General features: G+C 32.6%; 1 protein-coding gene across 1 annotated transcript; it reads right to left on the reverse strand.

Annotated features, from left to right (window-relative positions):
• Positions 1-215: 215 nt before the first annotated feature.
• Positions 216-689, reverse strand: LOC131067006 (VQ motif-containing protein 11-like). The gene has a single exon (XM_058001918.2). The coding sequence runs from the start codon at positions 687-689 to the stop codon at positions 216-218; it is 474 nt and encodes a 157-aa protein (XP_057857901.2).
• Positions 690-17,861: the final 17,172 nt, after the last annotated feature.

Genomic DNA, 17,861 nt, shown 5'->3' on the forward strand with positions numbered 1-17,861 from the left:
AAGATTACTCTGGTAGTGCTTGAAATCTCAGCTTTATATCTTTTAAATCCAATCCATTCATCATTCATTGTCCAAAGAAAAACTTGAACAATTCAACTAAAACAAATATCCCTCATATTCACATCAAACAAAATGATGTTCTCTTTATGCTCTGCTACAGTAGAACCCAAAAAAAAATCTCAGGAATTCAAAAGAAAAAACTCCTTGTACAACAATTAACTGTTGGTGAGTTGTGTTGCAGAATGCAGGGGAAACAGAGGAAGCAGCTTTGGCTTGCTTTTCACAGAATTTGGTGAATCCCCAAAACTGAACTTCTCTTTTTCTTCCTTTCTCAAACATGAGGATTGCTCACAGGAAGAGCATGACTGGCTGTAACAAGTGAACAGATTAGGCTCAAGAGGAGTGACTGGACTGAGCATTACAGGGGATGATGAAACATAACCATTACACTCAAACAATAACCTGTTATGAGGATCACTTAGACCCAATTCAATCTCTAATTTTCTCTGAGCTTTGTTTCTTTTCTGGATCTTGAAATCTGATTTGGTCCCTGCTACTGGAGTACCTTTCTTTGAATTTCTTGCAGGGATGGTGAGAGGAAGCTTGGTCCCCTCTGGAAGACCAGTAAGTTTCTGCACAAGCTCCTTGAAGCCATGGATATCTGTCTCAACAAAGGTGCAGGACTCCATTTCAGTCTGCTTGGATGGTGTTGAACACAGAGACCCCCATTGATTGGGGCATGCACAAATGGCTTGAGATTTTTCCATGGTTTTTTTTTTCTGGATGAAAACAAGACAGCAATTGAGTCGTATATAAAGACAACCAAAAAACAATGTCGAAATCTATGTAAATATGTAAACTAACTATAACAGCTACTAATACGCTTCCCCTATATAAAAATCCAACAGTGGATTTCTTCCCCTATATAAAGATCCAACAGTGGATTTATTCAACAGTTCGAATCACTGCAATAAGATGAAAACAAGTACAATGTATTTGAGAAAGAATGGTAAGAGTTGGGTTCAGGGATTCAAGCTGGTAAAAAACGTGCATGCATATTTAATATAAAGAGTCAATTTTCTGACTTCATATGATTTGAGAGTGTTGTCGACTAATTCTCATGGTGATGTCAAAGTTTGGGAAGCTTCTTGTGTATAAATCACTCCTCTTGACTATGTGCATGTCAAGACATGTGCAGGTATATCGTATTCGAGAGGCTTCCATTTCACGTTCATATGATCAAGGTTCAGTTTCATTTTCTCTTTCTTTTTTTTAATATAAAATTAATATTTTTTAAATATTAGAATTAAAGATGGAAAGGAAATAAATGTTAAAAAATTGAAAATAATTTATGGCAAAGTAATTGCAATGATGAAAATTGTATTTTCATATTATTTTTTATTTAGTTTTATATTTTTTTTGGTTGTATCTTTATTTTTATTAGGGGTTTTATGTTTGGGTTTGTTTTGATTTCTCATTTCTTTTTTAATCTTTTAGAGATTGAATATGTCTTTGTTTGTATATACTCATCATGTTTTAATTATAGTTTTTTATTTATCTCTTTCATCTCACTCACCTACTCATGGAAATATGTCGTTCCAAAACTATTAGGTCATCTTCCTTGACAAATATGCATGCATATGTTTATGGTTTGACATGTTTCTATCTTTTGTAACCCATGATCCGTCCATTCTTGATGCTCTCGTGACCTTTAATGCTATGGATGAAAATGTGCTTTTTATGAAGGTGTTCTTAGATATCATGTATTAGTTTTTTCCTCCGCTAAGTTTCTTACAACTCATCTTTTCTTTTTAGACATCTTTAGTTATCCATAAGACTCATGTCATTCCTACTTTTATATGGTTAGTGATAATGATATGTTGGATACTCATTAGGTACCTTCACCATTTAGTAATATATGATATTCAATGTAGAGAGGTTGCACCTCCTTTACCTATTCATGACATTGTTTGTACTTTATGGTGGTATTTTTCCTCTACATTTCATGATACTTTAAATCGATTTAACCATGTTTTTTAGATGAAAAATTATCTTTTAAATATGATGATGTGATTCATGATGATCAATCTCCTACATCTCATGCTCGTCATGACGACATACCTTATCATGATACTTCTTTAGTTCTTCATGTGGACAATTGTGATACTATTGCACTTCATCATACACTACATGATGACATTATACGATGCAAATCAACAATTGTGAACATCAAAAGGGATGGGTATAATAGGACAATCCAACAAAAAGGGTAAAATATATCCTAGAATTTCTTATCCTCGACTAAATTCTTAATCAATATTGATAATTTGTGGCTATATTAGGAGAGATTTACTTTGAAAGATTCAAATCTAAGAGCAAGATGATTGACTTTGGAATTTCAAGATACACTACTATGGAGCAATAACACTGGTATCTTATCTAACTAATATCTAGTATCCAAATACATAACTAAAATAAAAAAATGGATCAATAATATTTTGGATAAATAATACACAAGTAGGGATAAAAGGGAAGGTGTTATAGGTAGTCTCTAGTTTGTGGTATCCCCAATATACTTCTCTCATTCGTAAATAGTCTCATCTCCATATTTTAGAGTGCTAAATATGAAGGATTATGACCACTTCCATAACCCATTATTCCATCTATGAGGAACATGGTAACTTCCCAAGGCTAACCACTTATTGATGTATCATAAAATTTAGATAATTGAAGGTTACTTTAGAGAAGGATATGAAAAAATATTAGAGGGTATTTTTGATATACCTAAAGGTATGTGTAAGTGCACAACTATATATAGATTGTGTCTAAGACCTAGGTATCAGAACCAAATACTCTTCACTTCAATATATGGTATTTATTTGGAATTTATTTTATCTAAGTATAATGACTCTTTTGAGGAAATTTGGAAACTAGTGGCATAGGGTTTTAACCTATAATGAAAAATTAATTGGTGAATTTTTTTTTTATAGTAAAACTCATAATAGTTTAATGTGACCATAACTACAACCACTTTCTAATCACCAAGATCCCTCTAGGGTGAGGTGGGAGCATATGATGGATATTTATAGAAAAATCTATACTAGTGAATATACATGTAGAAGTAGCCATAGAAAGAGACTTTGTGCCACTTGTAATGAACTTATAAATAAAATAAATTGGACACAAAAAAATGTAGAAATGAAAAAAATAGAATGTTTTTTATTATCCTCACACCTCTACATTAAGGGGGAAACCTCCCAATAGAATATACTTTCCAATTATAAATATTCAAGATATCTTTCATTTACAAATTCATTACAATATATAGAGTCTTGAAAAATACAACTCTTACCATCACATGCTTGTGGGATAAAAACATTATTCTAACTAAAGAGTGAGACGACTTATAAAACACTTGCATCCATCTTTATTTAGTATTTATCTATGGGTGACTTCAAATCATATGGACCCAATTAATACTAACTACCCTATAGAAAAGTAGGATTCATAAAAAAAGGGTGGACACACACACATACGAGTTGCCAAGGATACCACCTAATGGAGACCTTTTAGTTTGACCTAACTAACATGTTTCAATGATATTGAGATTAACTCACTATATGGTTACCATGTGATATCTACTAGAGATAATTAGTCGAAGATTTAATGTCATCTTGAGAAGGCAGTCCTTTCTCTCAATCTCCTAAAGTAACTAGGTCCTATTCAAGTAGAATCAGTCTACCTACTTCTAGTGTCAATGATAATAAAAAATAATGAGGAATGTGGGTATGCTCATAAACTCACATATATAACAATGACATGACCCTAATACCTATATTGGAACCATCCATGGACCTATGCATTTGTATAAATGAGCCAACATGCGCTTGTCATATGCAAAGAGGCCTTATTTCCCCTCAATATCTTAACATATCTCTACTAAGTCATATGGTATTGTTTATCCCTTTCCATACTACAAGATGAGGAAAAGTAGCCACTTACATGCATAGGATGCAATACCCATGATAACATCTACATATAGTGCATCATCATGACATGTGCAGTAATGACATAAATCATGGCCTTTTTGTTGGTTGCTAATTGAATTTATTGGTATTAGATTCTTATCTCTATACCTAAGTGGTCAAATTAAATGTATAAATTTCATGATATAATAACATGAGATATAAAAAGAATTAGATACGTCTAGAAATTCTCATTCTTAGTTTGTTGGCATGAAACCATAAACAAATGAAGGTATAACTATAATCATAGTTAGTAGAGAAATATTAGTGATGAAATCTATTCCCTTTGTAGTTGGTTTCATGCAAAGGATGCAAGAAATTAGACAAGAGGTGGAAAATATATGATCATTTAGAACAAAATAAATATGTAATAAGTGATAAATATCAGTATGTGGCAAAATGTGATGAGTTAATAAGACTTATATTAGAAGAAAAATATGAAGATGAGAAATAAGGTATTTGTATTATTCTCCCAACAAGGTCCACAAACATGTGATAATAGTCATAAGTATGAAATAACACCATCTAAGCATTACAAATATGATAATCATAGGCATAAGTGTTGATGTAAATGTTATTTCAATCAAGGGGCTATGGGTTGTGTAGTCACATAAATCTGTCCACTTAATTAAATGAATACTTAGTATTTATTTGATTATTTAAACATCAATTAATAATTAATTAAATTAATATTTAATTAATTCATCTTAACCCTCTTCTCCTATTAATTAAATAAATTATTCAATTTATTTGATTTAATTCACTTAACCAAATTCATACCATTAATTAAATAAATAAATCATATTTGTTTAATTAAATCTTCTCTCACATTTAAATAAATTAATATTTATTTAAATCCCCCAAAATCCCACCTCTCACATTTAAATAAATAAATCATTTATTTAAATCACCTTTATCCTCCACCCACTTGTATTTTCCTACAAAAGCAAGTTGCACAACTATTTTAAATAAATTATTTATTTAAAATCCTATTTATCCTCACCCACTTGGAGCCTTTAATGGTTTCCCTTAAAGTATTCAAACTTGATGGCTTTAAAGTCTTCAAACTTGATGGCTTCCTTCTATAGTCTTCTTAAGACTTTAATGGTTTTCCTTAAAGTCTTCAAGCCTTTAATGGTTTCCCTCAAAGTCTTCAAGCATTTTAATGTTTTGTCTTCATTTTTCTCATTTAAATAAATTAATATTTATTTGAATATTTATCCAAATGCAAATTACACCATTTAATTGAAATAAATGATTTTATTTTAATTGAAAATACCAAAATTTCTCCCACTTGCATTTTCCTACAAAATCCACTTGCATGCCTAAACCCCTTCTAGAATTTTCTAATCACTTCTAAATAACCTAACCCCTTCTCTAAACTTTGTCACATTCCTAAGCAAAATGGAGTCACTTCTCAAAGCCTAAAAGTCTTTGATAACCATTAAAGGCTTTCAACCTTCAACCACTAAATGTCTCAAAGTCTTGGATAACCTTTGAAAGCTTCCAACCTTCAACCACTAAATGGCTCAAAGTCTTTGATAACCATTGAAGGCTTTCAACCTTCAACCACTTAATCCCCAAAGTCTCCAATAACCATTAATGGTTACCTCAAACCCTCCCACATGGTTAAAACATTTGTTTTGACTCAACCTCTACCCAACCCAAGGGTCTCATCAAGCCTTTAATGCTTTGACCATGATTATCTCTTAATCATTTGCACAAAGGTTTATCCTTGCATTAACTCCTAATCCAGTGGGTAATCCTAATTTAGGCTTGACCCTTACCTTCTAGATAACCATGAGGTCTCCTCAGGCATTTAATGCCTCCAACCTCTTCTCTCAACCCAATCTTATGTTGAAACTCGTCACCATTTCATTGGTGCAAATTGTGCACATGGATCCCCAACTTTCAAGCTTGACCCTTGATTAAACCTTTCAATCCTGGCCATCCATTGCTCCATTTTTCCTATAAATAGAGCTCATTCCTTCATAATCCAGATCCTGAAAACTTGTATGCATTTAGGCTATAGACATTTTTAGAGAGCATTTAGCATAAGCAATCTAACATCTTATTATTTTTGGTTAAAATATATCATTTTAGCATCAATAGCATAGTATTTAGCTTTTCATTTCATATTTGAAGCTTAACATTAAATCTCAATCCTCCATAAGCATCCATAGTGCAAAAAGCTGCTGAGAGCTACACTATTTTGGAACTTGGAGAGAAGAGGAACAAGGGAGAAGGAACTAAGAGTATGTTAGGAGGTATTTGGAGATGTCTCATCATGTTTGCTTTGATAGTTAAATATGCTTGCATGCTTGTAGTCTCTCTTTTGGTATGCCTATTTAGGATAATCTTTTGTTGCTAACACTAACGTTTGTTTCTTGTGCTCTTGTGTGTGTTGCCATCAAACAGATTTTCTGATCTTTTTTGCAGAGCATCATTTGGTGAACCCGACGTGAATCCAAACACCAAAAAGATCAACTTTTTTTTTTTTTTTTTTTTAACCAATAACATGTTTGAATGTTGAAAATGTCACACAGGTTGCGCTTTTGACACTGTTTTGGTGCATTTGACATTATTTTGGCGCTATTCACCATGTTTCAGTGTTTTTTCCTTCTCTGTCTTTCCCTTTCTTTTAGTGCGTTTGTGTTAAATAGTGTCTCTGTTCAAACGCAGACTAGCGCTATTGTAACAAAACGTTGTACAAATCACCTTGTAACTAAAAAAAAAAAAAATTAGGCTTGTAGAAGCCCACCAAATAGGCGGATTTTACTAACTATTTTTCTCTTTTGTGCAGATTTAAATTAGATTAAAAAGTAGATTTATATTTTTTTACTAACTTGTTTTTTGAAGTTGGTTTTAAAAATGAATTCACTTTTTATTTTGGTTTAAAATTAACTTCACATTTCAACTTTGGGCTTTTAAAAAAAGAATCACATATTTGTTTGGGGCTCTTAAAAAGAATTTCATTGTTCCAAGGTAAAAAGAACCACAAACTTATACAAAAACAACTTTTTTTTTTTTTTGCAAGTTAGGAAACAAACTTTGTTTTGGTGCTTAAAATAAACTTGTCTTTGAAGAGCTCTAAAATCCCTATCTGTCACAACAACATTTTTTCTGCCACAATTCCTTCATGGAGGCATTTCTCTCACTTTTCTCACAAAGCCATGACCACACAAATTGTGTCATGTTCAATGACCTATTTACACGCTCAAAAACTTTTTCTCTGATACCACTTGATGAAGGGTACCCCCCTTACAAATCCAAACACACAACAACGAAGAAATAAACAAAAAATGCAAGAAATAAAGAATTTATTTCTATTATCCCAATGAAATGAGAACTACAAAATTCAAAAAATTATAAGTTACAATCACATGGGCTCAAAGCATTACAAAGAAAATCAACTCTCTAAGCAAACCCTTCAATCTGGAGCCACAATTTGTCTTGATGGTTATATCCCCATGTAAACCTCATTTCACCTCTTTATTAAGCACTAATAACTACCTTAGAAGTATCTAGGAAGTGTAAATTTTCTACTTTTTGGTGCCTAGTGGTTCATTTTCCTGCCCAAGTGGATTTTCATTAAAACTTGAGTTTTGGTGGCACAACTCCTAGAAGCCATAACTTTGGACTTGGGTGTTTGATTGCTATTATAACATATCGTTGGAAAGATTGCAAAGAAATCTACAACACCAAATTTATTTGAAGATCTATTTGTCTAATTTTTAAACAAAATTGAGGCTTCTACGGTCCTCAATTTTGAGTTTGAAACTTCATTTGAGAAATTTCTTAAGACAAAAAATTCAATATATTCCAAATGGTGCAGGATATTGAGATGATTTTTTCACCAATCATTTTATTTTTCATTTTTTCTCATTGGGTCAATTTCCATGTCCATACAACCTTAAATAGGTCGGCTTAATAAAAATAGAAAGTGAATATTTTTTGTTGTTTTAAGCTTTTGATTATCCTACACCTCATGAGTGTCATCATGGGCTCCAAAAAAAATAAAGAAAACTATAAAACAAAAGGAAAATACAATATTTTGGGTGATGCAAGATTTCCCTTACACCATTGGATGCTCTTGCATCATAGTTATCTTTTGGTTATGAGAAGGAATGTTCTTTTTATAATATGTCTTCTCATTTGTTAATATATTTATCAATAGTAAAGATATAAATGGATATATGTATTCATATGGTTACATATATATACAAGATGTATAGATGCACATACATATGTATAGTTATTGTATATTGGTATGATGATGCTAATATATATATTGTAAAAGTTGTGAAATACAACCTCACAGAACCCAATGAACACCTTTATGCAAGTAACCTATCACAATAACAGAAGATTCATAAAACACAAAGATTGCTTTGAAAACCCAAAGCAAGAATATGCAATAATAATAATCAGATTAATGAATTACAAAAGGGATCAATCCTTATAAAAAGAACCTAAAAAGGGAAAACCCTAAAAGCAATTTGTGTATGGTGAAAAGTGGATAATGGAAACAACAATATTTAAAGGCTAAATGAATTCAACCACAAAACCCTAGCCTAACAACAACAAAGATCCACCATAACATATGAAGATTACCTAAGACAATGTAAATCAAGAAAATAAAAAAGGTTATACCATCACATGTTCACTAGGGTTTGAATCTTCATTCTTCCTATCTCCATTGATCTTGCTTGATATATTTGCTCTCAGATTTTATGTGTGCACAAGAGCTCAACAAAGATCAGAAGTGTGGTTGATAGATTGATCGCATAAGATTGATTAGAATGCTCATTATCTGAATAGAATGCTTGGGGTTGATAATGAAGGAGAGTATCCTCTTATATAGAAGACATTGTAAGAAATGGAGGGATAAGATTAAGAGGTGTAAAAGATAAATGGCTGACTAGGATTAAAGGGTAAGTAGAAGAAATAATAAAATGATAAAGGGGGGTAGGTAGTGTAGGAATTAAGAGATGAATGACATGTGTCATAGGTAGAAAAGGCTAATGAATTAATTAAATAAATAAAGATTCATTTAATTAATAGAAGAAGTGGGATCAATTAAATAAATAAAAGTATTTATTTAAATAAGGAAAGACTTAGAAAAGGATAAATGAATGAATGAATTAATTAATTATTTATTTAATTAATAGAAGAATTAGGCTTAAATAATTAAATAAATAAATAATATTTATTTAATTAGACAGGACAATTTTAGGTGTCTACACAATTAATAATTAATAATTAATTAATTATTAATATTCCTAAGTTTAGCTTCCTAAATTTAGCTTAAGTGAAATAGAGAAAAGGTGACTTAATTATTAAATCAATGTGATTTAATTAAGTAAACTAATACCTTTACTCTAACACCCCCCTTAAGATGAAGTTAGGAAGAAGCTAAAAAACAACTAAGGACTAGATGCATGAAAGCCAAAAAATGGGTCCCGAAAACAAGGCCTAATGAGGTACCCAAGTACAAAGAAATCTCTGTAAAATGGAGAAAAAGGAGAAAACCTAGTGGGAACAAAACTCCTCTCCAAGAAGAAATGAAAGCTCAAGTGAAGGACTAAGAAGCCTCCAAACAAGAATGTTCCAAAAGATAGGAACAATAGATGAGCATGAAGAATCATTGAAGCATGAAGAAGCTGCAAACTTTGTCGTAGAATGACTATTAAGATGCTGAAATAAGAACCTCCTCTGAAACAAAAGATGGTTAGGATCAAGAAGATATGAACTTGCATGAGTGCCCTCAATGACACTACTCGAATCCGATTCAGATGGCAAACACGGGCAAAACATCTAAAACCCGAAGATATAAATGGCACAAGTACCAACAGTCCGAAGAACTGATCAAATGAAAAAAGGAAGGTTGCCTCCAGAAAATAGGAATGCAATAGTGTCCATATGGTAAGTATTTCATCTCACTGAAATGCATGGGTAACCAATCGCTGCATCCGCCTATTACATAAGAACAAATATTGAATACATAGCTCACTCCAATACGAAACCAAGGAAGCATTAGCACCAACAGTAGAAACCCCCCCATAATGCTGACAAGGGAGAGGTATGACAGGTACACTAAATCTTAAAACTATAATGTAGTGCATGAAGAAGAACCAAGAACATCCGACTGTGCAAACATGAAAGTACAAGCAAATACAAAGGGTGTGCAAACCAAGGCACACACATGAGAAAGGTATGAAGCCAAACAAAGGCAAACATCAAACCCCCATGGCACTATATCATAGTGCGAGTACAATAAGGCATAAAACTAATGTGCAAGATCCCATAATACATGTACAATACAGAGGCACTTATCTCAGTGCGTTTACAAAATCATAAGTGCTTACAATGAAAGCTCAGAATGTCAAAAAAATACATAAGACTGGAAATACATGCAACACCGTTGGAATCGCAAAAAACGGAGAAACTGGTGAAAAGTTACGAGCTCATGACTGAAAATAGCACCTCTGACTTCAAATGGCTAATTTTTTTTTTCTCGAAGTGTGTGCAGGCGATATGAACGTACAATTGAAGCAAAAAAAAATTGCCTCATAGGTCAATGATGCCAAAATATATAAAATTATGTATCAAAATTCATGGAATTGGCCTCCTGAAGCCAACTGTGAGGTCCTTTTTGTCCAAATTGCTCCAAAAAATAGGTGCCCCCTGGATCAAGAAAAAAATTGAATCTTCAAACCCTCAAAGATCTAGTCCTTGACAAACAAAAGGTCAATCTTGACTATTTCCCACATGCTAGATTCAATGGTGAGGTTCAAATCAACCCAAATTGTACAAAAGACCTACTCTGGTAGAATCTCCCAATAAGAAGAACTAGCCTCAGGTTTGAAGCTCTGATACCATGTTAAAGTTGTGAAATACAACCTCACAAAACCCAGTGAACACTTGTATGCAAATAACCCGTCACAACAATGGAAGATTCACAAAACACAAAGATTGTTTTGAAAACCCAGAGCAAGAATATGCAATAATAATAATCAAATTAATGAATTACAAAATGGATCAATCATTATAAAAAGATATCAAACCTAAAAAGGGAAAACCCTAAAAGCAATTAATAATTAATAATAAATTAATTATTAATATTCCCAAGTTTAGCTTCCTAAATTTAGCTTAAGTGAAATAGAGAAAAGGTGACTTAATTATTAAATCAATATGATTTAATTAATTAAGTAAGCTAATACCTTTACTCTTACATTTATATATATGTATGCATGTATGTATATGTGTGTGTGTGTGTACATGTATACATATACATATACATATACATATACATATACACATATATATGTATATGTATATGTATATGTATACATGTATAGATGTATATGTATACATATACATATACATATACATATATACATGTATATACATGTATACATATACAATATATGTGTGTGTGTATGTGTGTGTGTGTGTGTGTGTGTACACACACACACACACATATCTATATGTATATATATGTATGTATACATGTATATATATGTATATATACATATATATGTATGTATGTATGTATATATGTTTGTGTGTATATGTGTGTGTGTGTATGTATATATGTGTGTATGTATACACACACACACACATATACATATATATGTATATATATATTTGTGTGTATGCATATGTATATGTATGTATATATATGTATATATTTATATGTATGTGTGTATGTACATCCATGTAGGTATGTATGTATCTATGTGTGTGTGTGTGTGTGTGTGTGTGTGTGTGTGTGTGTGTGTGTGTGTGTGCACATATATGTATATAAATGCATGCATATCTACATTTGAAAATGATAGATTATTTTTATTTAAATTCAATGACAATTATAATTACTATTCAAAGAAAAGAACAATGCCTAGATTGGACATGTTTGAGTATTATAAGATAGAATTGTGTATGTCAGATGATTTATAAAAAAAGGATATGAGGATCATCTTCACTATAAACATGCATATTCTTGTTTATTTAAACTATTTTGACAACTTGAATGCAAAATCATAATTATTGATAACTAGCTTGAGATAGAGGCATGTCAATATAGGAGACAAATATCCATCATGGAATATGCATATTTTGAATATTAAATCTTTAGCCAAAGTAATGCAAAATCACTACTTGCAATGTCTTTTCATAGTGTCTATTTATTACAAATCGATTATATGGGTCATGCTTATCTAGAAGGAATCTAGGGTTGTATGATAAAATGTTTGTATTTAGGCACAACACCAATTCTTAGATGGCATGATGACCTTGATGATCTCCTTGACCTACTACCTTCATGAAGGGTAGGGCCACTTTATAATGGAAGCTATGTGGGGAACCATTGGTTTGTGGTTAGAGGAAAAATGATCTAATGATTCTCTCCCTCTTGCAGTTGAGATATGTCAAAGACTTGGTTACTCAAATCTATTATCTAAATTTCACATGAAATTTTACCATTAATAATTTACAATTTATATCATTATTATGACATTTGTAACGTGTATTGTTGGAATCAAGGAACACTGAGAGGGGGGGTGGGGGTGAATCAGTGTTCTGCAATTTTGGACATTCTTAATCTGATTCTTCAACCACTTAACGCAACTAAACAAAAAAAAAAATTATGTGGAAACCCAGTTAAGGGAAAAACCACGGTGGAATTGAAACCCACAATATTAATATACTCTGTTAGAAGTATAGAAATATTACATAAGGGGAATGCACATGCATTTAGGAACATTGCCTAGAGCTCACTGCTCAAATTACAATAAGGGCTACAACCTCGGAAGGCTCATTGCCTTACAGTTGTTTACAATGATTACAAGAAGGAATGAACTAATAAATAACATCTGCAAATGCCTGAAAATAGTTCCGGTTAAGCACAAAGTACACAATCTTCCTCAACTCTTCTACACTGCTCTGCTCTGTTGTTCTGCATTATACCAAAACACAAATTTTTCACTTGCGCACGTGAAACTATGCACAATCGCTCACAACTACTTTTCACATAACCACCGATATCAAAAATGATCATATCAATTGCTCTTTTATATCCGCAACATCAAATTATGTCTTCTTCATGTCGGCCCAAAAACACATAACACACAAATGAAACATGTTACCCAAGTCGGCTCAATCCGAATCAAAACAATCATGCAGACCAAAACAAATTGTCCACACGCTTCCCATATGATAGCTAATCATCCTCAAGCACAATTACAACCACCAAAATTACTTTGCACAATCCGCACAACGAATATCCACACAAGACTGTTGATGAACACTGTTCTAACCAAAACATTCAACCAAACCTAGAATAAGGTAGATTACACATCCACAATGCTTCTCCGAGACCCGCAACACAAAACATTCAACCAAAATATTGTACACAGCTGGATGGCCTGGTCAAACTCACCGGACCTCACCATAGCTCAATTTGTCTTCTGATATGAACAAATTAAGAATTGTGGATGGAATATCCGACCCCAATTGTCATCAATGACAACATCTAATCATCCATGTAGTGTCTCTTGCCAACATGTACTTGTAAATTGAATGTTGAGAAATGCTTTGCAGGATGTAAACTTAATTAAAGAAGTGTGTTCAATTGATGTAATAAATTACATTATGTTCAAGAATACTATATCTATTTTTTGAAAGCAATTATAAATTCAAAAAAAGTGGTATCTTTAGTAAACTTTAGTAATGTTAGAATAAATGATTTGCTATTTTGTCATAAAATGTTAGTTTTAAAAGGTACAATGCAATTTCATCTTACCGCATGAAATATTAGAATGAAATTAAGAATTTCTAATATTGATGATCAAGAAATTGTGACCTAATAATATTTTGGGTAAACACGTAATATGGTATTGTTCCTTCATCATAATCGAACAATATATACAAATTTTATAAAATAGTCCATTGATTTTGATAAATATTATACACCTTGCATGCATATGTATTTACTTATCATATTGAAATGGATAACATGTTTATCTTTTTGTAAACCCTTGTTTATATGTTTGTTGATGGAGTATATAAATGACGGTTTTAAGAAATATGCTTAATTGTTTGTGGAACTTGATATTTAATAAATGTGATGTTAATTACTATTTGTTTTTAATAGTGAATTTTAAAGAAAATTTGTGGCAAGGTTAATGACTAGAGTTTGAGTCATTACATAAACAAATCACATCAACACATTCACCTTAATGAGAAAAAATTATAAAAGAATAGGTTTGACATCCCCTAGCCCAATATACATCAAGATGATCTAGGAATTATTTAGCCTCACATAGATGGTTATGGATAAAAGTTGGGGCTAAGATAGAAATTGTCTGACATGCTAAGTTTTTTCTTATTGAAGTTTGTTCGTAGACCAAGTAAAATTAAAAAAAGGCATGATTAGTGTGCTTCCTAGAAAGAGTCATTTAAATACCACCCCATCATGGAAAAGGATCCATGCATCAAACGCTTTGTTAGATAATTAAGATTTGCTCTTATCAATTGTGATAAACTTGGTGTTTAGTAATGTTAAAGCATCCTCAAAGAATCCAATCATCTTGGGAAGCATGAACACTTAGCTAGAATTTCATAGGTTAGATCTCTAAAATGACTCTTGGTTGTACAAGTAGAGTAGATGATAATGTTGTTATTATCAATAAGGAGGGTGACCCATATGTTTTGGCGATATAGGTCTTCTACTTTGTTAAATATACAACATTGGAGCCATGGGGCTATGCTAAGGAATGTATCTCCATTTCTTGTAGTTTATGAGAAGGAAAGGAAAACAAGTTCTTTTGAGACAGAGCTTAGAGAAATACAATTATATCGCTTATAATTACTACTTATTAGAGTAACACAATAGGCTTTTTGGAAATAGTTAATCATTTTAACTTTACACTTTATTTTGGGAAGGGTTGGTCCCTTGATGTTCCATTGGCATTGGTGACACATCATTGAGACAAATGAATAAATTCAAGGATCTCCTTTGCTAAAGCAATAAAGTAGTTGCAAACTATAATTGGTTATTTAGTGACTTTGAGAGACGTAGATAAGTTAGTGGGAGTCCAAATAAGTTCTTGGTCAAGGAAGGGCCAAAGGAATTGGAATGAGTAAGGGAGATGACTTTATCAACATCCATGGAACCAAAGGGGGAATAACCTCTAAGAGTGTAAGTGGGGAAATAAGGGGCAGGAAAGTTGGTTATTTTCCTTTGTGAATAGCCCCCAACTTTTAATCATAATGTAGCAGGGGTTTCGTGAATTTAAACTTGGGTGAAAGGAAATAATGGACAACAAGGTGGAGAGAGAGGTAGGGAGATAGGGATGTTGGCATAGGAAAGGATTTGACTAAGGAGGGAACAATCATTTTCATTAGAGCTTAGGTTTGAAGAATTGGTTTATTAGTATAAATGAAGATGAAAACTATCAAAAGGCATGGTGGGCGTTGATTCACTAATAGAATTATGTTGCAATAATTGTTGAGGCTTGTGGCAGAAAAATAGATACAATATGGGAAGAAGCCAGGTTTAACTTGAGGTGGAGGTTGAATGTAAAGATTTCTAGGATTCCTTATAAGGATATAGTCTTTGATTAGATGCCCCTCTTAGCTACATTGAAAATAAACATTTGACATGTTAAAAAAATTAAACTAATTACTAAATTTCAAACCCTAAAGCTGATGTTTTGTAATTTCTCAAGGTGAAAGTTAAAACTTTGGGCTTGTAACATATTCGACCATCAAATCATCCAATATTTTGTATCATAAAATTGTTTGAGCATGTTCAGATGCATACAACGTCCAAGAAATACGCTTTCCCCTGCTCCCAGATAGCCTTAATCCACCACGCCTATTTTTCGAATTGTTTTTAGCCCATTTATAAAATATTTTTTTTTTTATGAATATGTAGTCAGTTCCTATTAATTTATAAATATATACACATATTAAAAAAATATATAAAAGAGATCACGAGCTCACTCCTCAAACTCACATGACAGTTCCCAGAAAGCAAGATAACAGAAATAACAACAAAGCCACTTAAATAAAGAAAGCAACACCAATGAAAAACGAAATGAAAGATGAAAGAGAACATCTTTTAAAAAAAATGACTACTACAACATTTAGCTATGACATCAATGGTGTCCTCTGGGAGATGATACTCAGAGAACTTTCCTCTTTGATAAAAGACAGTGTTTGTTGAGGATCGACCTCTGCTGCAACTTAAAGATCCCTACGCTGTCTTTTTGTGTTGCTGAAGCAATTTATGGATCAAGATGAACATTTGCAGGGGGAGGAAAGGCAATGCAAGATTGAAGGAATGAGGGGAAGTAAAAGGATCCATACAGAAAAAAATGGCTCTGAACTCTAACAGGCGTCTACAAGTGCATATGAGAGTGACAAAAGGTGCAACTGTAGGTACAAATGTGGGCATCCGCATAGCAGATCTAAGAAACAAACCATGATTAGCTTTAGCAATCTCTACCCTGATCTAAGAATATTTGAAGTAGTGGTTTTTCAATGTAATTTTGTTCTTGATAATTTCCAATCACTACACCATTCATAATTAACTTTGTAATCATTTAAAATTCATGATCGACTGTTGGACTTTTAGATCAGTTAGGATTCAAATTTAAGATCAGCTATTTGGTAATTGGCAATCTGGTGTGTAGAGCACCCCAGTAAATGGGAGGTCATAAGTTTGAATCTTAACTGATTTGTGAAAACTCTAACATGATATCAAAGCTCAGATTATCAAAACCAGTCCAAGCTAGGATCTGTGAGCATCTCTGTTTCAGTGGAATAAATTCTACTAATAGCAAAGCCAAGATGACATTTTTTTAATAAAATTCTTGGAACATTTGAAACAGTGCATGCCCATGAAAGAGTTTTCATCAAAAATCTCAAACGTAAAGACAATTCAGAGTGAAGAAGACTAATTTAAAAGATTAATGTTATCAACAATCAAATCCAGAAGGGCATTGAATTGAATAGGCATAGAGCGTTCGCTAGTGCAGGGCTGAGCTATCTCAAATGGCGTTTCTTGGGTGAAGACCCAGAGGCTCAAGGGAAAGAGGAGATTCTGTTCCAATTTGCAAGGTTGAATGGATTCCTGCCTTTGATTGCTGCAGAAGCTGAGCCAAAACCTGATCAGAGTTGCAGAGGCGACCCAAGCAGTGGTCGTGGGAGCAAGGGTCGTGGCCGGGGCTCTTCAGCAAGCAGAGGCCGAGGCCGTCCAAGGAAGCAGCTTCAACAACCTGACATTCCCTCCTCAAGCTAGGCTTTCTGTGGATATCTCATTTTGATTACTGGTTATGCAATTATATATGTATATTTTTATTAGATATCAATTTTGCGTTCAAAAACTCTGTTCCTAGGTTGTTGAAAATCGGACATACATGTTTATAGTGTGTTTTCTTTTTCTGGACTTTTAAACCTTCTATGGTTTAGAAAAATGGCTAAACCATAAGATTAAAGGTTTTCAGATTTTGGAGGGACCTCTGTGCTCTCTAAGTGCAGGGGCTTTCTTTTTCTATTGTCTTGGAATTCAGTGACAAACCTATGTATTTAAAACTAATTAATACAAATCTGACTCTGCCTTTACTGATAAAAAAAAAACAATCAAATCCAGAAACAACATTGATCAACTAAATTTAAAGAACAGAATGGACAATTCACTTTTTTAAGAAATTCAATTTTGAAGCACCAAACCCAATTCTTCAATTGAGTGATAATGAAAAGTAACAAAAACTGAATTCAACTGAGAGAGTATTATGCCTTTCATCTATTTTCAAAAACAATTGGATGTCC

This window comes from Cryptomeria japonica, chromosome 3 (assembly GCF_030272615.1).
Source record: "Cryptomeria japonica chromosome 3, Sugi_1.0, whole genome shotgun sequence".
NCBI classification, from domain to species: Eukaryota; Viridiplantae; Streptophyta; class Pinopsida; order Cupressales; family Cupressaceae; genus Cryptomeria; species Cryptomeria japonica.